The sequence below is a fragment of the Orcinus orca genome, chromosome 14 (assembly GCF_937001465.1).
Source record: "Orcinus orca chromosome 14, mOrcOrc1.1, whole genome shotgun sequence".
Classification (NCBI taxonomy): Eukaryota; Metazoa; Chordata; class Mammalia; order Artiodactyla; family Delphinidae; genus Orcinus; species Orcinus orca.
Window position 1 is genome coordinate 58,219,072 of NC_064572.1, and position 27,555 is coordinate 58,246,626.

General features: G+C 38.7%; 2 protein-coding genes across 8 annotated transcripts in view; one reads left to right on the forward strand and one right to left on the reverse strand.

The window, feature by feature from the left end:
* NOC3L (NOC3 like DNA replication regulator) overlaps positions 1-19,902 on the reverse strand; it is a 47,836-nt gene extending 27,934 nt beyond the window's left edge. For all 7 annotated transcript variants that reach the window (XR_004482577.2, XM_049696731.1, XM_004268362.3 and 4 more), the window contains exons 1-13: positions 19,754-19,902; positions 18,552-18,759; positions 16,975-17,107; positions 16,066-16,223; positions 15,429-15,482; positions 13,119-13,249; positions 10,014-10,175; positions 9,165-9,258; positions 6,631-6,806; positions 6,096-6,224; positions 2,108-2,239; positions 437-517; positions 4-104 (exon numbers count right to left, since the gene is read on the reverse strand). Coding sequence is in view for 6 of the 7 variants with exons in the window: in XM_049696731.1 (XP_049552688.1) it covers positions 4-104; positions 437-517; positions 2,108-2,239; positions 6,096-6,224; positions 6,631-6,806; positions 9,165-9,258; positions 10,014-10,175; positions 13,119-13,249; positions 15,429-15,482; positions 16,066-16,223; positions 16,975-17,107; positions 18,552-18,759; positions 19,754-19,762 (1,568 nt within the window). In the remaining variant the exon portion in view is untranslated. The remainder of the gene's footprint in view (positions 1-3; positions 105-436; positions 518-2,107; positions 2,240-6,095; positions 6,225-6,630; positions 6,807-9,164; positions 9,259-10,013; positions 10,176-13,118; positions 13,250-15,428; positions 15,483-16,065; positions 16,224-16,974; positions 17,108-18,551; positions 18,760-19,753) is intronic.
* A 3,422-nt stretch (positions 19,903-23,324) lies between these two features.
* The window catches only part of TBC1D12 (TBC1 domain family member 12), a 123,286-nt gene continuing 119,055 nt past the window's right edge, over positions 23,325-27,555 (forward strand). Inside the window, exon 1 of the mRNA XM_033425589.2 lies at positions 23,325-23,801. The gene's annotated coding sequence lies outside the window, so the exon portion shown is untranslated. The remainder of the gene's footprint in view (positions 23,802-27,555) is intronic.

Here is a 27,555-nt window from a genome sequence, read left to right on the forward strand (position 1 = left end):
TACTTGGCAAGACCTTCCAGAACTGCTGGCAGGAGAGGTGACCTCTGGGCCTTCTTCAATATTCTAAAGTAGGTCACAAACACAATATTCAGAGTCTCCGTGTGCTGCAGAACAGACAAAATGACTTCAGTATAACCTAGTATACTTTCTCCCGAGTTACCACAACTACAGCTTTCAAAACCCAACCTTTTCTGTGCTTTCCCATCACTCCCCACTATTCAATCTTAAGAGCTTCAACAAAGCAGAATGAAGATACACATCCTGTGATTTCCTAAAACTAGCATCATCGATCACATTTATCATTTCTTATACATCATGTATCTAAGCCTCATGAAATAAACCAAAGTCATACAACCACAAGTTGAAGCAATAAATCTCTAGTTGAAATCATTTAACAAAACATTTTAAAAGCATGAGAAAACGTGAAACTGCCTACCAGTTTAAGTTTTTTCTCAGTACTCTCCGAAGCTTCTGCCTCCCGAAGCTCTCTCTCTAGTTTCTCTTCTGCTTTCTTCCACTGAAAATAGATTTTAAAAAAAGAGTATACCACTGAATGAAAAAGCTACCTTCAGAGAGGCATTATGCCAATATTATGAAACACACACAATAATACCACAGACTGTCTACAAATATAAGCAAAAATAGAAAAATGGATAAGAAGCATCCATAACCCAAATTTATGGCAGTGGCTGCCTCCTCGGAGGACGGGAGAAGAATGGGACTGGAGAAGGGACACAGGGACTCCAACTCTACCACCAATGGTTTCTTTCTTTTCAAGAAAGAAACTGAAGTATATTAATATTTGCTCAATCAGAATGGTAAATACATGGGCTATATTATACTACTCTCTGTAGTTTTCTGTAATTTAAATTTTTTCAAAAAAAGAAAGAAAGGAAGGACATGCTGAGCCCAGAAATAATTCTTATTGTTTAATCATCTATAATGTGGAAACCAGTCATCAACAATGCTTCCCAAACTCATTTACATACAATGCATAAAACCAGATACTATACATACAGAAATTCAACAGAAAACCAACTTTTTTCCACTCCCTTATGCTGTTAGAGCAGCGAACAATGGTTGCTAAGCTGCCTGAGACACTGGGGACTGACTGAGGAATGGCGTTTCCTTCCCTCACATGAAGCTGTTAAAGAGCTGCTTATTGGGCCTTTGCTTCCCCACTAGCCACATACATGCTGTTCCTAACAGGCACATCCAACGTATATGAGGATGGTATGGTATAAATAATTTAAATATTTACCTTCATTTGTTAACAATCATTAAGTCTATTTTGATATTCCTGGCTTATTTTCAAAATTTATTAGACACATTCAAAGATGGATCTCCCTGGAAATTATTTTTTCCTTTGTTTTTATAACCCATTTGATAACCCTAATAAACTGTTTAGAAATGTTTTGAGAAGTGATCATAATAATGGTGGTGGTGGTAACTAATGTGTATAAAGTGTGCCCAGCGCTGCACACTCTAAGTGCTTTTCCTATGTCATTATATTTAAACTACACAATCACCCTGCAAGGTAGATGCTATTTTTAGCTCCATTTCTCAGAATATTAAAAAAATGTTTCCAAAGTCTCATAGTAAATAAACAAAAGCCTGGAATTTCAACCTAGTCTTCAAATACAAACCAACAGAGAAAGTAGATTCGACTAAAACCTACTTTGTTGCCAACTTCACATGAATGCATCCTTTCTGTTAAGGAAGGAATCTGTGTTATCACGATGAATCTAAGCCAGCATGGGGACTTCCCTGGTGGTCCAGTGGTTAAGACTCCGTGCTTCCAACACAAGGAGCACAGGTTAGATCCCTGGTTGGGGAACTAAGAGCCCACATGCTGAGTGGTGCGGTGTGGCCAAAAAAAAAAAAAAAGCCAGCACGGCAAGAAAACCTTTTCATCTACTGCTCTCTTTGCTAATGAACTGTCTGTTTAAGTTGATTTAATAAAACATTTCTTGCAATAACTGGAGAAAATAAAATTCTCTAAATATCAGATTTTAAAATATTTATATCTTAACTATGATTTTTACCTGTGCCTATATTATGATTTTAATCTAAAATCAATTAAAACAACAAAGGAAATCAATCAAACCTTTCTCTGCATTCTTGATAGAGTTTTTCTCTTTTCCTTGAAAGTCATGAACTTTTTTTGTTTATTAATATCCTCTGTATCTTTTTTCACTTCTACTTCTTTGATCCTTAGGCACAAGAATGTTTTTAACATCTAGTATTGAAGAAAACACAAATACACAGCTTAATATTTATATTGCCCTCAAATACTTTAAACAGAATAAGCATTCAACAGTGTTCTTCCTTCATGCCAAAAAAACCCAAAATACAAAAAACTTTGAAACATCTTTTATCACATTTTACACAAAGTTCTATTATCTTTTTGCTAAATGTATTCAGTAAATTTTGTCTATGAAAGGACACTAGTATTTGGCTAAATACACATAGTATTACTTTGCAGTGGAATAAGAACAAGGAAGAGAGAACACTACCTGGCACTGGTAGATAGGATTACAAAGAGTAGACAGGTCAGGAAAAGGTTTGGACCAGTATGGGAGAAGACGATATTTATTAGACATTTCTAAACCAGCTTTAAATTCCCAAACCAGATTCAGTTTTGCAGTTAACAGTTCTAATCTTTTTTTCCCAACAAAAAAAATGAAGACTAGTGTTATTAAGACAACTTATTTTTCTTCAGGCCAGTGGGTCTCCAACTTTAGCAAACATCACAATCACCTGGAGGGCTTGTTAAAGCACAAAAAGCTAGACCCCATCCCCAGAGCTTCTGATTCAGCGGGTCTGCAGTGGGGCCCCAGAATTTGTATTTCTAATCCAGCTGATGCTGGTCCAGGGACCACATGTACTATTGCCTTAAGCCATTCAAAAAAGTTCAGAAACTAATTTAGAAACTGATGTACTGTGTGCTACAGCAACCATCCAAACACAAAGACAAAAGGGGTTTAAAATCCTACGTTTTCTGGGGAAGAAACCACTCTACTGACCTGCAGTCACAGCAGCATTCTTGGAGAAAAAAAGAACTACAGGTTTGTATTCTTCTGAGGTTCCAATATGTACATTTGGAAGAAAGCTGAGAACTTCATTTAAAGCATGTAATGAAAACAAGGAAGAACTAAAAGCATAAACACTGAACCTGAAGTCACTCTAGGTCTCAGAAAGATTTGAGTATTTTGTAGGTATTCTATGTGCTCATAAAATATCACCCACAAATGAAAAATAACTCCAAATCAAAGAATGCGGCACATGGTCAACTAATCTTTGGTAAGGGAACCAAGAATACACAATAGGGAAAGAATAGTCTCTTCAATAAATGGTGTTAGGAAAATTGGATATCCACATACAGAAGAATGAAACTGGACCCTTATCTTAACCAGTCACAAACATTAATTCAAAATGGATTAAAGACTTAAATGTAAGACCTGACACCATAAAACTCCTAGAAGAGAAAACATAGAGACAAAGTTCCTTGACATTGGTCTGAGCATTAATTTTCTAGATATGACACCAAAAGCAAAAACAAACAAGTGAGACTACAGTAAACTAAAAACCTTCCATACGCAAAGGAAACCATCGACAAGATGCAAAGGCAACCTATGGAATGGCAGAAAATATCTGCAAATCATGTACGTGATAAGGGGTAATATCCAAAATACTAAAGAACTCAAACAACTCACAGCAAAAAACAACCTGATTTGAAAAAGAACAAGGGATCTAAAAACACATTTTTTCCAAAGAAGACAAACAACAAATGACCAACAGGTAAATGAAAAGATGCTCAACAGCACTAATCATCATGGACATGCAAACCATAACCACAGTGAGATACCACCTCACACCTATCAGAATGGCTATTATGAAAAAGACAAGAAATAACAAGTGTTAGTGAGGTTGTGAAGAAAAGGGAACCCTTGTACACTCTTGGTGGGAATGTAAATTGACACAGCCATTATGGAACAGTATGGAGGCTCCTCAAAAAATTAAAAATACAATTATCATATGATCCAGCAATCCCCCTTCTGGGTATATATCCAAAGGAAATGAAATCAGTATCTCAAAGAGATATCTGCACACCCATGTTCACTGCAGCACTGTTCACAAAAGCCAAGATATGGAACCAATCTACGTGCCCGCCGGAATAAAGCAAATGTGGGATATACATACAACGGAATGTTATTCAGCCTTAAAAAGAGGGTCCTGTCATCTTTGATAACATGGATGAACCTGCAGGACATCATGCTAAGTGAAATGAGCCAGACACAGAAAGATCAATACTGTATGATCTCAAAAAGTCACACCCACAGAACCAGAGAGTAGAATGGTGCTTGCCAGGGAATGGAGGAAATGAGGAAATCCTGGTCAAAGGATACAAACTTTCAGTTATAAGGTGAATAAGTTCTGGGTAATAATACTGTATCATAGACCTGAAATTTGCTAAGAGAGTAGATCTTAAGTATTCTCACCACACAAAAAAGGTAACTATGAGAGGTGATGGATGTGTTAATTAACTTGATTGCAGTAATCATTTCACAGTGTATACATAGATTAAATCATCACATTGTACACCTTAAAAAAATCACATTGCTATACAAAGTATATATATACCAAGCAAATAAACAAATACCAAGAAAGTAAAGAAAGCAGTTTATATTCTAACATCATTAAAATGAAAGTGTTTCCCTATGGCCAATTTCATGTTCAAGCCTTATTCCCTGATTACTCTAAAATTCTGAGTAATACTTAAGCCCAATATTTGTAATGTTAGCAGTTCAACTAAAGTTATCAGCTATAAGGGATGAAAAGAATTTGACAGCAAAGGAAGAAGACTTCAAAATTAGGAAATAAAACAGTAAAAAAAAAAAAAAATCAGCTTAACAATCAAAACTATATGACTAAAAATTAATGAAAATATCTAAGACCCAAATGAAGAAAACTATAAAACTTCACTTAAGAACATAAAAGAAAATGGCAAGATACTTGATATTCTTGAATATAAAAAAATCAATTCTGTAAAATAAGTAATTAAAATGCAAAATTTCTATAAAGCAAAAAGACAACACAAAATTAAAGGACAGAGCAACAAATAAACATTTGCAACTTATATAACAGAGACTTAATATCCTTACTATGTTACTTAAGCTCAACAAACACACAGAGCTTTTGTTTCTTTTGTTCACTACTTTATCCCCAGGACCTAGAACAGTGCCCAGTACATGGCTCATATTTATTCAAATATATGCACATTTTAAAAATTATTACATGTCTTTAAGAAAGTCAAATACCTGAGGAGAAAAACTGGCAAACAATACAAACAGGCAAAAAATTCAAATGACTAATAAATGTATGAAAGGAAGTAAAACCTCACTAATAAAAATGTGTAAACAAAATAATATACATTAATTTATATAATTTTTTACCTATCAGACTAACAAAGATTAAAGAGTAAAAATATTCAACACTGGGTAGGTTGTGGGGAAATGACACTCCTATCACTAGCGGGAACACAAGTGATCAAATGTTTTTGGAGGACAATTTGGCATTAGCTCTCAAATATTTAAATGTGTATACTGTTGGATCCAGTATCCACACTTTAGAAATTTAACTCACAGAATACTCACACAAGTGTGAAAAAACAATGTGGCCCAAACATTCTTCTCCATGCTGACTGTAACAGCAAAAATCTAGAAACAACTCAGCCTTCCATCAGGTAGGGACTATATATTATTCACATAATGGAATACTACAGCAGACTTGTTAAAAAGAATGGGATAGATAGCCCTATACATTAGTCCACAATACATTAAATGAAAACAGCTCCAGAATAGTTTCCAAAGTATAAACCCATTTTTTTTATTTTAAAATACAAAGTATGTCTCTATCTGCATACAAAAACATCTAGAAGGATACACGCCGAACTGTTATGACTGGTTACTTCTGGGGAGCACTTTCACTTTATACTTTACACATCTATAAAAAATAAATTCCTCATAACAACTGAAAATTAACTTCGTAATTTAAAAACAAACACAATATAAAGTGAGAAAAAAAAGGCTTACCTCTGGCCTAACTTCATAATTTCTGCCTTTCACAAAACCAGAAATCACTTTAATTACACCAAGCGATGCTTGGCCTAATTTATCTTGTTTAAAGAGTTTCTTTACTGCTTCACAACACATTTCAGATATCTGAAAAATAAAATGTTACACTAAACCAGTGTTTCTCAGCCTCAGCAGTACTGACATTTGGGGCCAGATAATCCGCTGTTGTGGGGCCCTGTCCTGTGCATTGGAGGATGCTTAGAAGCCTCCCTGACCTTTATCCACCAGAAGCCAGCAGCAACAATCCTCCATCACCATAGTCATGACAATCAAAATGTGTGCAGACACAGCCTGAAGAGGAGGGCAAAACCACCTCCTATTCAGAACCACTTCACCAAGCTTACATTCAAACAATTTTCTTGAAGAGACAGTATTTAACAAAGGATTCCATTTTAGCGAAAAATAATAGTGCCAAAAGAATTTTGGGAGGAAAAAAAATAATCACATCGTCTATGATTTTCTGTTAAGGACAACAGCAACAAAAGCAACCCACCAATTTTGACATGTCATTCATGAGAGGGACAATCAGTACAATGATGTTGTTGTGAAAGTTGAAATGAGGCAGGGCCACCAGCAGCTCACACAGGCTCTTCACAGCCACCTCTGCCAGTCCCTTGTAGGCCTTTAAGGAAACCACGTTACTTTTCTTCAGCTTCCTTTGCTTCCAGTCTAATCAAGAGATAACTGTAGTTACTTTATTCATTGGCTAAAATTTCAATTAGTTTGTTTTACAGTAATAAGCAGTAATATGAAAAATCAACATACCATGTGACTTCTTAAGTATGAGCTGGCTACACTCAGACACAAGTACAGATGTTACCGTTAAATTTGCCTACCATGATCCTTCTCTACACTTAGACACAAGTACAGATGTTACCATTAAATCTGCCTACCATCATCCTTGTCTACACTTAGACACAAGTATAGATGTTACTGTTAAATTTGCCTACCATCATCCTTCTCTACACTTAGACACAAGTATAGATGTTACCGTTAAATTTGCCTACCATCATCCTTCTCTACACTTAGATACAAGTACAGATGTTACCGTTAAAATTTGCCTACCATCATCCTTGTCTACACTTTGACACAAGTACAGATGTTACCATTAAATCTGCCTACCATCATCCACCCTCTGACTAACCACAATTACAAGAATCTTGGCTTTCCATAAGCATCATTTCCCCTGGCTTCTTGCTGATGTTCACTGTGGTATCTTTACCCAGGAGGTCCAAAAAAGTTTAATTTCTCCTTCAAAATAATTAATGATTCACAGTACCTCTTTTCTAGAAACTTCTACATACATATTCTGTTACTGTAACACAGTATCTTGAATATGAGGATATGAAAATACGCTGATTTTTTTTCTAGAGTAGGTTCAAGACCTCCTCCTACATCATACACAACCAGAGATGTGAAAGACAATATAGAAGACAGTGCCTTGGCTTCATTTTATTTTATTTTATTATTTATTTTGGTTTTTTTGGCTGTGCCACGCAGCATGCGGGATCTTAGTTCCCCAACCAGGGATAGAACCCATGTCCCCTGCAGTGGAAGCATGGAGTCCTATCCACTGGACAGCCAGGGAATTCCCTAGTGCCTGTTTTAAACTTGCTTCTCATATATGTGATTTTTCCTCAGACTGTATTCACCGTAAGTAAGAATGATACCTTCTATTTACTTAAAACTGACAAGACTTCATAATGGATGGGTGAATGGATACACAAAATGTAGTGTACACATACAATGGGATATTATTCAGCCTTAAAAAGGGAAGATAATATTGACACATGCTACAGCAAGGATGAATCTTGAAGACATTCTAATAGACAGACAGGTAGATCAAGTAGGTAAATAAATAAATGCTACTATGTAGGTTCCAGTCGGGATGCCAGAGCACAGAAGCAATGCCCATGCCACCCATCCCACCTCCATGTCATTACTGGGCCGACAGATTAAGTAGCTCTGCTGCAGCTGAGCTAGCAGCTGGGTGATCCTTAGACCCAGCACTGAGTAAAGGAGCCCAAGTGAGTCAGGTGAAAGCACCTCGCCTTGGCAATGAAATCTCTTCCCCATTCATGCCTGAATGCCTCCCATGTCCTTCCTCTTCTGAACGAAGAGAAAGAGAACAGGGTTTGATAGAAGAGTTTATCATCCCGATAATGTTAAGTCCATTTTCAAGGCACTCACTACAACCAGTTCACATTATCTTTCTCCCCTGACTACCCCCTTCAAATAAAAACCAGTAGAATATATATGTCAGTGCTAGTCTCTCGCTTTGTCCCAGCCTACCCTTCCCCCTCCCCTTGTCCTCAAGTCCACTGTCTATGTCTGTGTCTTTATTCCTGTCCTGCCCTTAAGTTCATCTACCAAATGCAAAATAGATAGCTAATGGGAAGCAGCTGCATGGCACAGGGAGATCAGCTCGGTCCTTTGCAACCATCTAGAGGGGTGGGATTAAGGAGGGTGGGAGGGAGACACAAGAGGGAGGGGATATGGGGGTATACGTATGCATAAAGATGATTCACTTTATTATATAGCAGAAACTAACACAACACTGTAAAGCAATTATACTCCAATAAAGATGTAGGAAAAAAACCCTCAAAAAAACCCAGCAGAATAAATTCCAGCCATTCATGAATTCAAGAAACATACAACTACTTACTAGGTAAAGAACTGCAGCAACAATAATACTAATACTGATAGCTGATAAAGCACAGTGCCTAGTATAGGCACTATAATTCTACTTTATATCTATAAATTAATTCACCACTCACAACAATCCTATGAGGTAAAGTACTATCCTTATTCCCATTTTATAGACAGGAAAAACTGAGGCACAGAGAGATTAAGTCCTTTGCCCACACATAGGTGGTGAGCCAGAACTTGAACCCAGGAAGTCTGACTCTATAGACTCTGCTCCTAACCATACACTATATGACTCTAAACACACAGGACAGAATATAGAATTCACATTCCTGATCAAAGCTAAGTGTGTTACATACTTTTAAGATATTTTTAATATACCTTTAACTATTTGCTCCAGATTTTCCAAGTAAAATTTATATTGGCTAACCAGGCCTTCTTCAAATTCTCTTAACTTCTGGGTTTCTTTGCGGATCTAAAAAGACCAAAAAAGATTATTTCCTTAAATCAAAATACTGAAATCCATTTTTAAATTACCACAAAATATGAGTGTCCCCACTATTTCTCCCATCTCTAGCTATGCAAAATTTTCAGCTTATTTTGTGTAGTAATTATATCCAGCATTACTATTTACAATAGCCAGGACATGGAAGCAACCTAAGTGTCCATCAACAGATGAATGGATAAAGATGTGGCACATATATACAATGGAATATTATTCAGCCATAAAAAGAAACAAAATTGAGTTATTTGTAGTGAGGTGGATGGACCCAGAGTCTGTCATATAGAGCGAAGTAAATCAGAAAGAGAAAAACAAATACCGTATGCTAACACAAATATATGGAATCTAAAAAAAAAGGTTCTCATGAACCTAGGGGCAGGACAGGAATAAAGACGCAGATGTAGAGAATGGACTTGAGGACACAGGGAGGGGGAAGGGTAAGCTGGGATGAAGTGAGAGAGTAGCATTGACATATACACACTACCAAATGTAAAATAGATAGGTAGTGGGAAGCAGCTGCATAGCACAGGGAGGTCAGCTCAGTGCTTTGTGACCACCTAGAGGGGTGAGATAGGGAGGGTGGGAGGAAGACACAAAAGGGAGGAGATATAGGGATATATGTATGCATATAGCTGATTCATTCTGTTATACAGCAGAAACTAACACAACATTGTAAAGTAATTATACTCCAATAAAGATGTTAAAAAAAAAATTATATCCAGCATTACCTTGGTAGATTTTTCTGCCTCTGTTAGGGGTCGTATTTTATAAGAAGGAGTAATGTCTTTAAATAACTCCATCAGAGAAACTATCACCAGCTTTCGAACAGTAACAGCCATGTCAGGATCCTGTTCCATCAGCATGGAACGTAATTCTTTCAATTTTTTAATCTGTTAAAGAAATACCTTATATGGCTAGAGAAATGGCAAGACAATTATAAACGAAAGACAACAGCCTCACATCTGGCACAATAAGTGGAATTCACACAATGGCTCACAGTCTAGGACAGCCACACACAACTACAGACACTGCTCACATTTACAAAAGATATATCACTAAAGCTATAAGTTCATCATATTTTTGTTAAATAAGCAGAAAAAATATAATTTAAAAAGTATAAATTTATTAATCTATCTATTTTTTAGAAGTTCTTTTTTTATTAGGTTTTCTATTTATGATGTTACTTTTTTTTTTTTTTTTTTTTTTGCGGTACGCAGGCCTCTCACTGTTGTGGCCTCTCCCGTTGTGGAGGCTCCGGACGCGCAGGCTCAGCGGCCATGGCTCACAGGCCTAGCCGCTCCGTGGCATGTGGGATCCTCCTGGACCGGGGCACAAACCCGCGCCCCCTGCATCGGCAGGAGGACTCTCAACCACTGCGCACCGGGGAAGCCCGATGCTACTTTTTTTAATTGAAGTATAGTTGATTTACAATGTTTCAAGTGTACAGCAAAGTGATTCAGTTTTATATATATATATAAAAACATATATTCTTTTTCAGATTCTTTTTCATTATAGGTTATTACAAGATACTGACACAGTTCCCTGTGCTATACAGGTCCTTGTTGTTTATCTACTTTATATACCGTAATCTATACCTGTTAATTCCAAATTCCTAATTTATCTCTCCCCTGCCCCTTTCCCCTTTGGTAACCGTAAGTTTGTTTTCTATGACTGAGTCTACTTCTATTTTTAAAAAAGGTCATTTGTATCATTTTTTTAGATTCCACACATAAGTGATATCATATATTTGTCTTTCTCTGTCTGACTTACTTCACTTAGTCTGATAATCTCTAGGTCCATCCATGTTGCTGCAAATGGCACTGGGTTTTCCTAAAACATGTGTGTCCAATTTCCCTAAAAACACTTTTTGAAATATATTAAAATGTTACATACATCAATCAAGTATATTAATCACCTATACATGAACTAATCAGGAATTAAATATAATGTATCCACATTTAGTTTCAACAAGATCATAGAAAGATCATTTGTATTATGTGATGAAGAAGTGAAAAGCTGATTTCAACAAATGTGCTTGACTGGATGAACTACCACTGCCTGCTGGAGTGCTCTGCTATCTTGAGAATGCGCTGGTTGGTCAAAAATGTTCGCCATATAGTGGTGAGAGGACAAATATGCCACCACCTATTTGCAACCCTAACTTGTATGAAATGAGCATGAGGATCCAGAGTTAGAAGACCTGGGTTCCAATCTAGTAGCTATTAAAATATGAAACAACTTGAATTTGTAAGCCTTAATTTTTCAACTGTAAAATGAGATCAATAGCTCTTGTCTCTATGGTTTTATACTGATTATAGAGATCATACTGGTGAGAAATATTCCAAATTCCCCTCCCCAATTCTGCTCCAGACCTTTCCCCTCACTTTATTAGAAAAGGACAAGTACTACAGCAAAGCATACCCATATGAATTTTTTTTCTATAAATGTAAATAATCTATTTTATCATTCAATAAACAAATACTCATCACAGTAGGATGCTGGGGACACCAAGCTAAAAAGAATAGTACCCCTTAAATGACTTCATGTATATTTTATCATTTAATCCTCACAACAGTTTTAAAATAGGTACCATCTGGATTTCCCTGGCAGTCCAGTGGTTAAGACTCCACACTTGCACTGCAGGGGCACAGGTTCGATCCCTGGTTGGGGAACTAAGATCCCACATGCTGCGTAGTGCAGCCAAAAAACAAAAAAGTACCATCCTCTTTTTAGAGATGAAGAAAATGAGCTTGGGTAAAACGACTTTCCCAAAGTCTAACAGATAGTACTTAAAAGAGCCAAGGGGCTTCCCTGGTGGCGCAGTGGTTGAGAGTCTGCCTGCCGACGCAGGGGACACAGGTTCGTGCCCCAGTCTGGGAAGATCCCACATGCTGCGGAGCAGCTAGGCCCGTTAGCCATGGCTGCTGAGCCTGCAGGTCCGGAGCCTGTGCTCTGCAACAGGAGAGGCCACAACAGTGAGAGGCCCGCGTACCGCCAAAAAAAAAAGAGCCAAGACTGAACCTCAGGTTTCTTGAGCCCACATGTTATAACTATCACCACCTTTACCCCCATGACCATGGCTCACTGATAATTCATTATAACTCTTCAGTCTACTTTATTTAAAACAGATAGACTTTTTCCGGACTTCCCTGGTGGCGCAGTGGTTAAGAATCCGCCTGCCAATGCAGGGGACACAGGTTCAAGCCCTGGTCTGGGAAGATCCCACGTGCCGCGGAGCTACTGAGCCCACGTACCACAACTACTGAAGCCCGCGCGTGTAGAGCCCGTGCTCCGCAACAAGAGAAGCCACCGTAATGAGAAGCCTGCACACCGCAATGAAGAGTAGTCCCCACTCGCTGCAGCTAGAGAAAGCCCACGCACAGCAACGAAGACCCAATGCAGCCAAAAATAAATAAGTAAATAAATTTAAAGAAAAAAATTTTTCCACTTACAATTATTCCTGAACTAATCTCACTGGCTTTTGTGTACCACCTTCCTTAATAACTCTGCAGATCAGTCAAGCAACTTGCAAGTTGGTTCCTCCTCCCTAGTACTATTAATTTTTACACTTAACCACTTTTAGAGTTACAACATTAAGTCCAATATCTTCATTTAGAGATGAAGAAAGTAAGACTCAGAATGTTTAAGTAACTCTTCTAAGACTACAGATTTGGATTAGGCTAAGGTCCTGTGTACTCTTATTCTAACTCAGTTACTACATTTTGTTAATGCTCTTCCTTTCTGTGTGTGCATATAGCTAACAAAAGAATATTAAAAGATTAGACTGTTACACCATATAATATGAAGAGCCTAAGGAAATTAATTATACTTACATTACTTTCTGGATCGGATAATATGGCAGATGCCAAGGCTGCGATACGCATTTTCTTCTCCTGTAGTTTCTTCTTCCTCTCAATTAAATGTTCTTCTAACGTCAGCTCTTTAATGGGTTCTTCAATGATCTCTGAAACAGATTAGGTTTCCCCTCTTAAACATGTCTTTATTTACAAGTATCCAAGAACCTTAATTAATAAAATAATTTTCTTGTAGTAACAAATAATCGGGACTTCCCTGGTGGTGCTGCGGTTAAGAACCCGCCTGCCAATGCCGGGGACACGGGTTCGAGCCCTGATCTGGGAAGATCCCACGTGCTGCAGAGCAATAAGTCCATGCACCACAACTACTGAGCCTGTGCTCTAGAGCCCACAAGCCACAACTACTGAGCCCACGTGATGCAACTACTGAGCCCGCGTGCCTAGAGCCTGTGCTCCGCAACAAGACAAGCCACCACAATGAGAAGCCCGTGCACCACAACGAAGAGTAGGTCCCGCTCCATACAACTAGAGAAAGCCCGTGCGCAGCAACGAAGACCCAACACAGCCAAAAATAATAAATAAAATAAATTTATAAAACACAAATAATCATGATAGCTAACTTTTATCAAGCACTTGCCATGGGCCAAGATTGCTACACATCACCCTCTCAACAATCACATGAGGCAAGTACTATCATTAACCCAATTCTGTAGATACACTGAGGCAAAGAGAAAGTAACTTGCCTAAGCTCATATCCCTGGCAGAAATGGGATTCAAACCCAGGCAGTCTGACTTAAGAGTTCACATTTTTAACTACTGTGCTAATAAACCCACAATAATTCATACTAATTAAGGGAAAGAGCAATCTCATTTAGTTTTTTTAAAAGTACATGCTCCTTTGTTTTCAACTCTATAGTCCTTTGAGCTACACAAAATACATCCACCTTAAGAATTCACAGGGAATTAATAAACACACAAGCATAATCTGTAATGAGCTGATGAAGGATGCCTAAAAACAGTTAACAGTTGTCCTGTAATCTCATTTACACTAATATGGTTTGCTAAGAGAAAGTAAAATTTAACCAGCTTGTTCTCTCACAAATTCCAAACCAATATAGTTTCAAACAATAAAATACATTCAGGGCTTCCCTGGTGGCGCAGTGGTTAAGAATCTGCCTGCCAATGCAGAGGACATGGGTTCGAGGCCTGGTCCAGGAAGATCCCACATGCTGCGGAGCAACTAAGTCCGTGTGCCACAACTACTGAGCCTGTGCTCTAGAGCCTGAGAGCCACAACTACTGAAGTCCGCATGCCTAGAGCCCGTGCTCCGCAACAAGAGAAACCACCGCAGTGAGAAGCCAGTGCACCGCAATGAAGAGTAGCCCCCGCTCGCCGCAACTAGAGAAAGCCCACATGCAGCAATGAAGACCCAACGCAGCCAAAAATATACAAATTAAATAAATAAATTTATTTTAAAAAATAAATAAAATACGTTCTTTCAGTTTAACTTTGATTAGAACTGTTCTAGCTCTTAGAACCCACATTTAGTTATGTAAAGCAGACATACATAAAGTATAATTGCTCTAAGAAAGAACCAAAATAATTTTGTACCACAGAATCGTTTTTACAATTTAAGCTAAAAAGTGAACAGTTATTTGTAGGCAGGTCCTTCTTTACAATTAAAAAGAATTCAAAACAGTAACAATTTATAAGATTCTTCATGCATACCTAGACATCACAAACATAACTGAATAAAATTTTCCATAATAAAAGCAACAAAGAATCAAATTACAGGGCTTCCCTGGTGGTGCAGTCGTTGAGAATCCACCTGCCAATGCAGGGCACACGTGTTCGAGCCCTGGTCCGGGAAGATCCCACATGCTGCGGAGCAACTAAGGCCGTGCACCACAGCTACTGAGTCTGCACTCTAGAGCCCATGAGCCACAACTACTGAGCCCACATGCCACAACGACTGAAGCCTGTGCGCCTAGAGCCCATGCTCCACAATGAGAAGCCACTGCAATGAGAAGCCCACACACCACAACAAAGAGTAGCCCTCACTTGCCACAACTAGAGAAAACCCGTGTGCAGCAACAAAGACCCAACACAGCCAAAATTAAATAAATAAATAAAATTTTTTTTTTTTAAAAAGACTCAAGTTACACAAAGTAAGATTTTCAAAATGTGGGAAAATGTTCGAAATGAGCTTGAAATGACCAGTACTCCAAAATGCACATTCCAGATTTTATGTAAAATTAATTCACTATTAAGTAAAAAAATGTAATTCTCAATTAACAATTTAGTAACTAGAAAGATGCATCCCATTACCTTCTTCAGGTTCCATCTCTTCTTGATCCTCTTCATCTTGGTTACTGTCAATAACTATATGGAAAATATGCATATTAAAAATGTGATAATATACATAAGTGGTAAAACCACAAGGAAAACCAGGGAAGTGATTACCATAAAACTCAGGAAAATAGTTACTTTTGTCAGGAGGGAGCAATTAGTGATTTAGGGGAGTATAGGGAAGTTTCTGGGTGCTGGCAGTACTTCCTTCTTGCCCAGATGGTAGTTTTATGGGTATGCTTTTGGTGATAAACCACATACCTTCACATCTTTGATTTCTAGACTTTTGTGTGTGTTTTATTTCACAAAAAATACATGTAAGGAAAAAAAGGCTAAAAAAGGATGACTAATATGCTCTAATTTTAGAAACAACAGAATGAAATACTCTGAAAAGAATCACCTTAACCTTGTGGCTTCAGCTGTACTCATAGTACAATGGGCACCTGAGATAACCATCTGTATTTCCGGCCAAAATCATCAAGTTTGCTCTATGACTAACTGTAGCTATCCCCTTTTGTAAATATGGGTAAAAGTTAAAATAAATTTTGAATGAAAAAATTTTGAACGTGATTATTAATAAGGAACTAAAATTTTAACTAATACATGGGCTGATCACCTGGTTTCTCTCTTGTCTGTGGGATTATACCACTTTTATCTTTAATAGGAAGTAAGTGAATCAGTTCCTTTTCTGGTGCAGTTTGCAGAGTTCTTGGTATTTTTTCATATTTATCTATAACATGTTCATGCTTCCGCTTCCTGGCGTGAACAGGCTCACTACAGGAAAAAAAAATTTAGTTTTAATATATTTAAAAAAGAACCTAGAGACCTATCATTTTAAAAGCACAGAAAAATAAACCACTAACCAAACCTTTAATAGGCATATAGATATTAGCATCTAGACCAGACATTTTACAGTAAATGAATAAATGAATTGTATGGCCAACCATAAAGACCCAAACTATGGCTACACTTAGTTTTCCCTTTAGAGGCAAAACAAGGTGAAAGTTACAGCAGATTTTTCTTTGAAGAATATTCCACAGAGCCAAGGGTGACATCATGCTATTTTACTTTCCCCAAAACTGTCACAACATAGCATGGACTTTTGACTTAGAAGTATCTAAGTTTAAATTTCAGATCCACTACTTGTGACAATGGGAAAGCATTAGTTTCCTCTCTGTAAAAGGGAATAATATGTACCTAATAGGGTAACAAGGACTGAGGCATGTGTAACATGGCCATAAAGAACTCAGGACTGCTCTGCCTCAAATAAATAACAGCATACTTCACCCATTCACTCCACTTCACTATTCAAACTCAAAAGAAATAAAGATATACACTAAATAAAATCAGCTTGTTTTATTTATGAACTAACCTTATTTAGGAAATAGACTGAATAGGGTTTACTCTTTGTAAACACTGTGTTCAGAGATGAGCAGCATCTTGCACTAACCACCTAAGTAAAATTCAGAACCAAGTTTTTAGCACTGAAAGGATGTGAATGACTATAATCTAAATGAAGTATTACCTAGAAGAAAGATCTCTCGTTAGAAAAGACGCTCTTTGCCCTAAATCCTTCATTAACTGTAAGTCATCTTCATCCATCATATCTAAAGGAAGGGCTTCCTCCTCTTCTTCCTCTTCCCTCTCAATCCTTTTACCTGTTCCAACAACAAGAAGAAATCAGAAACAAGTATTAGAAATGTAGAACGCTGCATTTTTGTGTCTATGATAGGAAAAGCATGTGCTTTACTAACACCTTAGCCCAGTGTTTCTAAACGGGAGCACTACTGATACGCTGGGCAGGACAATTCTTTGTTGTACTTGGGTGTCCTGGGCTAGGCAAATGCCAGCATCTCTGACCCCTGAAATCTAAATGCCAGGAGCATTCTTAGGTCACTGTAACAACCAAAAAATAAGTGTGTCCACACATTCTGCAATGTCCTTCAGAGCATTTGAGATCACCCAGTTCTTAAATGCTGGGTTCCTTAAAATTCTGTTCTAGGTTCTCTTATTTTCATGCTACACAGTCTCCATGGTGATTTTACCCAAGCCTAAGGCTTTGATTACCATCTACATGTTGATAATTCCAAAAACTATTCTCTCTAACCCAGATCTTTCACTTGAACATTATACTCTTATATCCAACTGCCTGAGAGACTTCATTTAGATGCTCAACATATAAGAATGAAGAAATCTTTTGCTTCTATTTTTAAAATGTAATTACTAACACATCATGCTTTTTAAATTCTTCTGAAATTTACATAGATCTTTAAAAACATCTAACTCAACCAATGCATTTTTGTTTTTTAAATAGATGAAGTACCTGGAGATTAAGTGACGGACTAAGGCCACACTGCTAGTAAGCAACAAAATTAAGAGAAAAGTTCAAGTTTCCTGACTTCCAGTCCCATGACCTTTTATACATCACAATAACGTGTTGCCAAGGGATCAAACTAAATAGGTCAGGATAAGAGAATGAGATGGGCATGGGAAGAATGAATAGTCAGATATAGCCAAATATGAATTCCCTGAAAGTATGAGTAACCCTGTAGAAAAACTGGTCTGACTCAAAATGGTCATATTCCTTACCTGTTTTTTGAGTACTTGGGAATTTTTGAACAGGTTTACAAAAGAATAACCCTGACAATTACAGCTTAATTTCACTCCAAGTTTCCAAGTGAAAAGAAAGCCAGAAGTTTAGAAAACTAAGTGAAACTTCGCAATACTGTGAAGAATGCACCAGAGAAAAGCAATGTTCTTACCTTAGCTAACTGCCAGTGAACGGAAAAGTGGCAGCACTGGCATGCCCAACAATTATTTACATTTGCTACTCTGAGTCTGTTTTCCCAAGTATGTATTGTATCTTCAGATCTGCTTTCTAGACAAACTGAAAGGCGAGTCTAGCTCTTTCTCACTGTGAATATTGTACTGAAATGTTTTCTCATACTAATTGTGATAAAGCATATAGGACTACGATCCTTACCTACTCGTAGGAAGACCTGAGAACAAGAAGAGTGATTACTAGAAAGCAAAGTTATTCCATGAAGAACATTTTAAAACAAATCAATGGAAACTGGAACACATGAATGTTTTCACAATTACCTGGTCGTTTTTCCTTTGGGTCCTCCAATGGAATAGGTTTCTTAGACACAGCATCTTTTACAGCTTGTCTTAGTTTCCTCTGTTCTTTTCGGTACTTCTTGAGAGTGCTTTGTTGTTTAAATTGTTTGTTTTTCAGCTTGTTTTCAAGTTTGACTTTACTAGTTTTTAGCAACTTCCGAAAGCTTGGGACCTGTTTTTTATTTCTTCTCTAGAAAACAACAACAGAAGAAGCACTGCATATCCAGAAATTTAAATTATTTTTAAAATCAGGTTAAAGAGAATTGATTATAAAATTTCATTAGACCAATTCCACAATTTTAATGTCTCACAGCCATGGGTCTTGGATATAAAAGCTAAAACCACACTATGGCATTAATCCTACAGAATGGCACTAGATCATCAGTTATTCAACAGGAGGGTCTTCCTGTGACCAGAATCCACAGATGCTCAAAGGAGTCTAAGACTCCAAAAAAGGTGAAGAACCACTAAGCTAGTGGTAAACGGTTATTCAAGGCTAGCTTAACGCCTGTAGTTTGGCATAATAAGAGCAAAATGCTGGCTGTATTTCACAATAACTGACGTTTACATATCGCTTTACTTGTTTACAAAGTGCTCTAACATATTACCTCCAACAGCCTAGTCAAGTAGCGACAGCTGTTATCCTCATATTACTGGGGATGCTACGGCTTAAAGAGTTTATGTGATTTGTCAAAGACCCTTAAACTAAGGAAAGCAAAACTGAATTCGGGTATGTGGATTACAACTCTCTTGCTGGTGACCTCTCACTCAGAAATTACTCGCTTTTTTATCTCCTACCCTTTAGGGAGAAAAAAACGGACTTATTTCAGGTCCCACAACTCATAAGCTCATTGAAGGCAGGACCCTGCTTCTCATCTGTGAAATAACGGGTTCAGAAGATGGTCTTTTAGAACCCTTCAAATCTGACATCCTATGTATGAACTCAAGACTCCGTGCTAGTCTCACTGCGGTCCCTTGAAGCCAAGCGCGCACACCGGGCGATGAAAAAGGAGCCAGGTCTAAGGGCGGGGACGCTGACAGCACTTAGAGCCAGGAGGGACCCCCTAATCTAGGCCACAGCCCCCCATACAAGGGCGAGAACCGCCGAAAGGCTGCACCAGGGAGCGACTCTGTGAGCCAAAGGGGCCATAAGCCGCGGGGACCGGGCTTCTAAGGACACTTACCGCCTTCATCCTTTAATCTGCAGGGGAACCCAGGCCCGACCAATTCACCAGGGGCAGGGGTAATGCGGGAATTCCGAAGAAGAAACACACGTGCGAAACTAGCGTCACTGCTCTAGCCGGAAGGGGCTCCTAGCCACTTCCCACCCTCCGCCGCCGGAAATGGGGGCGGGACTTCCGTAGACAGGAGCGGGCACGCGCCCTTTCGCGGTAAAGTTCTCGCGTCCCTGGGTCGGCGGCGGCGCGGCGTGCGCGCGCGTGAGCACACACGGAACCGGGAATCGCCAAAGGTGAATGGTCCTAGGGTGGGGTTCACCTCACAGGGTCTTTGAATCTTTGACTCTTGCTCTGTTTCTTTGAAATTCTTAAGGAAATCGGGCTTCTCCCCTCAGAACGAAATCCCTGTCTTCATTTTGTACGTCTCCTCATGTTTAGCTTGTTGTAGGATGTAGCTCGTCTCATCTTTCTTTTATAGATGCTGAGTTTTGTAGTCAGCTTTCCTCCCGTAAAGTCGTGAGGACAGAGAAGAGCTTATTCCTTTCGTGTAGTACCCGCCCCTCGCCTGGCCTTCGACAAGCTCTCTGGGCGCGTTTGTGGAACGGCTAATGATTTCTCATGACCTTTCGACACTCAAAAGTCTATGATTCTTTTTTTTCTTAATTAAATTTTTTATTTTGAGACAATTGTAAATTTCCATGCAGTTATAAAATATAATAGAGATCCCGTATATCCTTTAGCCAGTTCTTCCCAAAGGTAACATCTTGCAAAGCTATGATATAACAACCAGGATATTGAAAAGTCCATGATTCTTAATGTTTTATTTTGAAACACTTTTTGCCTTAATTTTAACCACTGTCTGATTAAGAGTTATACCAGTGAGATTCATCTGCATTTCAGTATCTTACAACTATTACTTTTCTGTAAATTATACTGTCTGCTTAGTAATTCCGCCAGTCATGAGTTTTAACAGGACGATTTAGACATTGCAAGAATAAGAGTATGTTTTTCAAAATGATTGTCTCTCAAAGACTTCTTTTCATGAATAAATTTTAAAATTCCACTTAAGATTTTTTTTTTTTAAGTCTGTGATTCTGAGCACATCCCTGACAGAGTCTGGCCTAGCAGTCCTGAGCCAGAGGGGAAAAGCCAGCAGAGGCTCCAAAGAATCTGACCTCCCTAGTGGGTGTTGATCTTATAGAGACTGAGAGGAAACCTGCCAATTTCTGGATCCCCCTTCAAAGATCAAGAATCCCATTCTATCCAGAACTCTTCTTACCCTCCCTTCCAACTTCCCCAATTTCCCCATTGCTCTGTCTTCTTTACACACACTCTCAGAAACAGCAGAACCTATCCCACTGGAATATTACTTCATCAAGCAAACTGAGAACATTATCCTATACTCTTCCCAAGTGGCTGAATTCCTTCCCAAACATAACAGCTTATCTGTGGTCACTCCCATCCTTTCAGCCTTCCATCCAGTCTCTCCAAGGGTGAGGCATCCCCATTTCCATTCAAAACCAACTTCTCCCAGCTTCATCGGACTCCATGTATCGCTAATTATCCCTTTTCTCCTGTATTCTTTCTCTCCCTAATGGATCTTTACCCTTGGCCAATAAATATACTGAAATCTCTTCCGTCCTTAATTTTTTTCCTAATGACTCCATCTCCTTTTAATTTCTTTTTTATTTTCCTCCTTCCCTGTTTGTCTTTACTTAGAAAAAAACAAAAACCGCAAAAACTAGTTTTATCTCCACTTCCTCTTCTCTGTTATCACAGCCCAAGTCTGTACTAGCCTTTTTAAGAATTAAGTTATACTCTTGGCCCGTTTTAAGTTTATAATCAACCAAAAATCTTTGGATCATTTTTAAACAGTTGTTGCCAAGCTAAATCTCTCCCACCTTGATTTTGAGCAATCTGTTATTTAAACGCAAACTTAACAAATGGAAGTTTACATGATTCCTACTAATGTAATCTTCTGGTTTCTCAGTTATGTCGTCCCCAGCTTTGTGTCATTTCCCATTCACTCAAATCACTGCTAAGCTCAGTTTGGGCTCTAGATCCTCTTGGATCTTCCATAGCTTTCCTGGACACTTGAGCTAAGAGGGGGTCACTGGACTACCCCAAAGTAGCTTCACAGGTATCATACCCAGAGTTTCCTGTGAGCCCTTTTGAAACTCTGCCCATAACATTCCACTGAAACTGCTCTCATTAAGATCACCAAGAACCTCCAAGTTGTTGTGAATTTTTTTTAAGTGTGCACAGAATTACATCATTTTTTTTTCTTTTTTTAACTTTATTAGATCTCTCTGCTGCATTTTTCCTTTCTCACATTAGAATTTTGACTCCCTTGGCTCCCTTAACAGCCTCTTCCCCAGGTTCTCCTACTTCCATTCTTTCTTCCTCCTGCCTCTTCAATGTAGATGATTCTCAGGGTTCCACTGTTGGCCCACTTTTTTTTTATCTCAGACACAATTATTAAGTTTTTTTTTTAATTTATTTATTTTTGGCTGCGTTGGAACTTCGTTGCTGCGCGCGGGCTTTCTCTAGCCGCAGCGAGCGGGGGCTACTCTTCGTTGCGGTGCGCGGGCTTCTCATTGCGGTGGCTTCTCTTATTGCGGAGTACAGGCTCTAGGTGTGTGGGCTTCAGTAGTTGTGGCTCACGGGCTCAGTAGTTGTGGCTCATGGTCTCTAGAGTGCAGGCTCAGTAGTTGTGGTGCACGGGTTTAGTTGCTCCATGGCATGTGGGATCTTCCCGGACTAGGGCTCGAACCCATGTCCCCTGCATTGGCAGGAGGATTCTTTACCACTGCACCACCAGGGAAGTACCAGGCCCACTTTTCTACTTCTCTTTATGTTCTACTTGCTCTTCTGGTGTGATCTCATCCATCTACCTAATGCAAAGAGATTCCTAAATCTTTCATCCGGTCCATATCTCTCCCTCAAGCTTCAGTCATGTAACCACCTACCTCCTGGACATCTCCAGAAGATAACCATGGAACTCCAGATCACCATGTTCAAAATGATACTATATTTTTCACTTGTACCTCTTCCAACGTTGCCTATTTCATTCATTTACCCACAGCCAGAATCCTGATATTCCAGAGATCTTTAGAAATAAGCCAGGAATTTCTCGGCCATTCACCATATTACAGTTCTGTTTTCTATAAACAAACTGGTTTGAAAACTGTCACTAAGTGGGCAAAGTACAATAAGGCTTCAGAGTTTCCTGTCCCACAAGATAATGTATATGTTATAAGAAGGGACCTTGAAGAAACTAAAAGCATGTAATATGTTCAAAGTAGATGCTTCGTATTTCCTTATGAAAAATTACTAAAGGTACCAGATTATAATTATAAGTCTCCAAAATCCCAGCATCAAGAATTTGAAAATATACATGTCATTCCTCTACCTTCGTCAATGCTAAAATATAGTTGAGGAATATATACATATAGTTGAGAAAGATAATTATGCATGACCAAATAGAGATTAATAAGAGATTGCACAGGTGCTAAAAAAAGAAAAACAATAAAAGAAAGCTGCTTTGGAGGAAAGGACAGAGCAATGTATATTTAAGTGGACCCTTGTAGAAATGACAAAGTTCAGGTAGGTGGGATAATATTTTCTAAGTTCAGATAGTGCAAATAATTTATATTGTGTGTCATCAGAAAATAGGCTAAAATAGCTGATAACCATAATTAGAACTAATGATTAATTATTCAATTTAAAATTAACCAAAAACCTAAATAATAACAAAAAATAATAACGTAGCAGATGTTGTTGTTGTCATCCCATTGACATCCTCTCAGCACTTCCTCCATACATGCCGGAAAGAAGTCCTCTGCAAGGGCTTGCAACTTTTCACCTGAGTTTTTCTCAACCCCTGCAGGACAGGACAGAAGTGCTGAGGAATTTTCACCCCTGAGAGCAGCCTTCAACCAATGACAAATGGAAGCTGAAGGATATATACATATACCACCTGTGGCAGGCTGGAAAATGTCCTCTGAAGACATCAGGCCCTGAAACTGTTGAATTTTATGTTGTAGAGCCAAAGGTATGATTAAGGATCTTGGGATAGGGAGATGATTCTTGAGTGTCCAGGTGGGCCCTAAATGCAATCACATGTATTCTTACGGGCTAGGCAGAGAGATTTCACACAGAAGAGGAGGAGACATTGCCACAGAGGCAGAGAGTGTAGTGATGTAGCAACAAGTCAAGGAGTGCCAGCAGCCATCAGAAGGGGGAAGAGGCAAGGAGCAGATTCTCCCCTAGAGCCTCTAGAGGGAGGGTGACCCTGCTGACTGCATGATTCCAGGGATACTGATTTCGGACTTCTGACGCCTAGACCTGTGAGAGAATAAGTTTCTGCTGTTTTCAGCCACCAAATTTGTGATTTGTTACAGCGGCCATAGAACACTAATATACCAACATTTATACTAATAAGTATACCAATGTCCTCACTCCTGAGAAGCAGGACAACTCGGAGGCATCTTCCACATTGTCTCCAGGAGTCTACAGAAGGGCTGAGCCCCACCTGCAGAGGTAACTTACCCATCAGCCCACTCTGTTACTGGCCTTCTCTCCCCAGTCTCACTTCCCCACTCTGCTATCAGTGGTTCCAGGTCTCTCCTTCAAGATAAACCACATACTCTCAAATCCTTGTGTATTAGTTTCCTGGAGCTGCTGTAACAAAGTACCATAAATTGTGTGGCTTAAAACAACAGAAGTTTATTCTCTCACAGTTCTGGAGGCCAGAAGTTGGAAATACAGTAAAGGTGTTGGTGCGATTGGTTCCTCTTCAGGGCTCTGAGGAAAAGTCTCTTCCATGCATCTCTCCTAGCTTCTGGTGATGGCTGACGACCCATGGCATTCTTTGGTTTGTAAATGCGTCACTCCAGTCTCTGCCTCCATCTTTACATAGCATTCTCCCTGTGTCTCTGTGTCTTCACGTGGCCGTCTTCCCCTCATATAAGAACACTGGTTATATTGGATCAAGAACCCACTCTGATGACCATATCACAACTTTAATTACATGTGCAAAGACCCTATTTCCAAATAAGGTCACATTTATAGGTACCAGGGATGCGAATTTTAATATCTTTTATGGGGCACACAATTCAACTCATAACACCTTGACTCAGGGTCAGATCCGGGGACCCCCAACCTAAGACAATTATCACTTATGAAGCACTTTTTATATTTCCCTAAATATAATTATCTTACTTTATCCTCAATAATCTTATGAGATAAATATTGGCTCCATTTTAAAGTTAATAAATCTGAGGATTAGATAATATAGTGTAGTCAAGTCATTGTTGTATCAGGTGAGAAGTGTAATAAGATGCCAGTCCCACCAGTGGGAGTGGTTTTCAGCAAAAGAGGTCAAATGCCTTAAGCTTTTTTTCTCTAATCTGCAATAATATAGATGAGGAAACAATTAAAGAGGGATTTTCCTAGGACTGTGATATGTGTTCTTTTTTATTTAAGACTTTTGTTGATAAACTTCTAAGACCTGACATTTCCTCTTTCTTTACTTGCATTGGCTGTTCAGAGCCACTCTTTATTTATTCATTGCTTTCAAAAATCTGTGGGGAAGGGGAAGTAGTTTCCATGCACAAAGTCATGTCCAGTTTCTGATACTCCCTTTGGCAGCAATAGTTGCTCCCTCTCCTCTCTGTACCAGACTCTGCTAGGAGCTCTCTGTAAAACAATGTTCTGTAAAACAAGGACACATTGTCTCAGCCTCTGTGCTAAAGCTGCTGGGAAGTATACTGAGCAGGGAAGAGACTATAGAATGAAACTAACATCTAAAGTATCCTGTATATCATTTTCACACCTCTCACAATGCTACCCCTGCCTATTGTAATATTTTCTACTCCATCTATCACCAAAGGTCAAGTCCTTCCCCTGGTCACAAGTCTGAAAATACTTCCACTTATGGGCATATCCACATACACTCCAAAGACCTGTTTAGGTGGCATTTATGCTTCTGATTGCTTTCCTTCATTTTCCAAGCTGACACTGCTGATTATAATTAAAATCCTCTCGGGTAAATAAATGGATACATAACTGAACTAAGTGGATATTTATGAATAGATTGATGAGAGGTCTGGATGATCCAAAATATCTCCTCCAACATCTGTCACATTAGAAAGAAGATAAAGATCTGACCCTGAGCAATCCCTCTCTTGGGCCCATTAGGAGCAAAATGACTTTTTAATATTCTATTTAGGACTTTTTAATATTCAGAAAAAGGGGAATGGGTGGCTTCTGGAGGTGGCAAAAATGGGAAGTGGAGGAGGGGAAGAAGGTAAGTGAAAGAGGCTCCAAAACAGCTAGGTTTTAGACATAAGACGTGTGTATGTCATAACATGATGATAATTTCAGTAGGCGTATGAGTTATCTATTTCTGCTTAACAAATTACCCTAGAAGTTAACAACTTAAAACAATAATAAACATTTATTATTTCACATAGTGTCTGTGGGTCTGGAGTTTAGGAGTGGTTTATCAGGACGGTTCTGGTTCTGGAAGTTGCAATCTAGCTGTTGGTCAAGGCTGCAGTCGTATGAAGACTTTACTGAGGCTCAAGGATTAACTTCTAAGATGGCTCACTCATATGGCTCTTGGCAAGAAGCATCAGTTCCTTACTGGCTGTTGGCAGCAAGCTTCGGTTTCTCACTACCATAGGGCTGCTTGAATGTCTTCATGACACAGCAACTGGCTTCCCCCAGAGCAAGTTATCCAAGAGAGAGCAAGAAGAAAACTCTGCCTTTTTAAGATCTAGTCTTGGAAGTCATCACTTCCACTGTTCAGTTTATTAAAAGTGAGTCACTTAATTCAGACCACTCCTAATGATAGGGGAGTTAGAGTTCACTTTTTTCTTTTTTTTTTGGCTGCGCTGTGTGTCTTGTGGGATCTTAGTTCCCCGACCAGGGATTGAACCTATGCCCTCAGCAGTGAAAGCGTGGATTTCTAACCACTGGACTGCCAGGGAATTCCCAGAGTTCACTTTTTTGAAGAGAAAATATCAAAATATTTGTGGACATATTTCAAAAACATTAGTTTTGGGTTCAGTGAACATTTATTGAGCATCTTTACTGGGACCTGAGTAGGCACTTGAATTCAAACACAAGTTATTATCACCAAAGACTAAAGAAATCAGAATTTTTATATAGATAGACAAGAGACAATTTTAGGATACAGGACATTACATGACTATGATAGGTTTAAAGCTGAATGGACATGTAGGTGAGATTTAAATCATGGACAGGATGAGGGACTGATTTTTCTACTGAGCAGACAATAAAGGTTATTTTGTAACCTGTAACCTGTGTAACTGCCCATTCATAAAACCTTGTGGGACCCGAACTGAGAACTAAATACCAAAGTACAGAAGTAGTAACATATTCCATCTTTTAACCCCAGACACTTAGGTCATTACTTTGTATCTACAAATAATCAATTAATATTTACTGTTTTTTGGATTAAATTTAACTGATGGATTAAGATGAATTCTAGGTATAAATTTATATACCCCATTTGCTTGTTGTAGATTTTGATTACTGTAGCTCTTCTGGATGTTTTCTGTTACTTATTTCTTTGACATGGTCAGCTCTTTTCTCTAGAATTTAGAGCAGTCACAGGGGCACAAACTAGAGGCTCATGGGCTAGACTCTGCCAGAGGAATAGTTTTGTTTGGTTAAAATTGTGTATGTTTGTGTGATATTTTTCACTGATTTTTTAATGCCTTTAGGTAGGGCGTACGCTCATTATTCAGTCTCGGTTCCCGCACAGGCCCCACTACTTC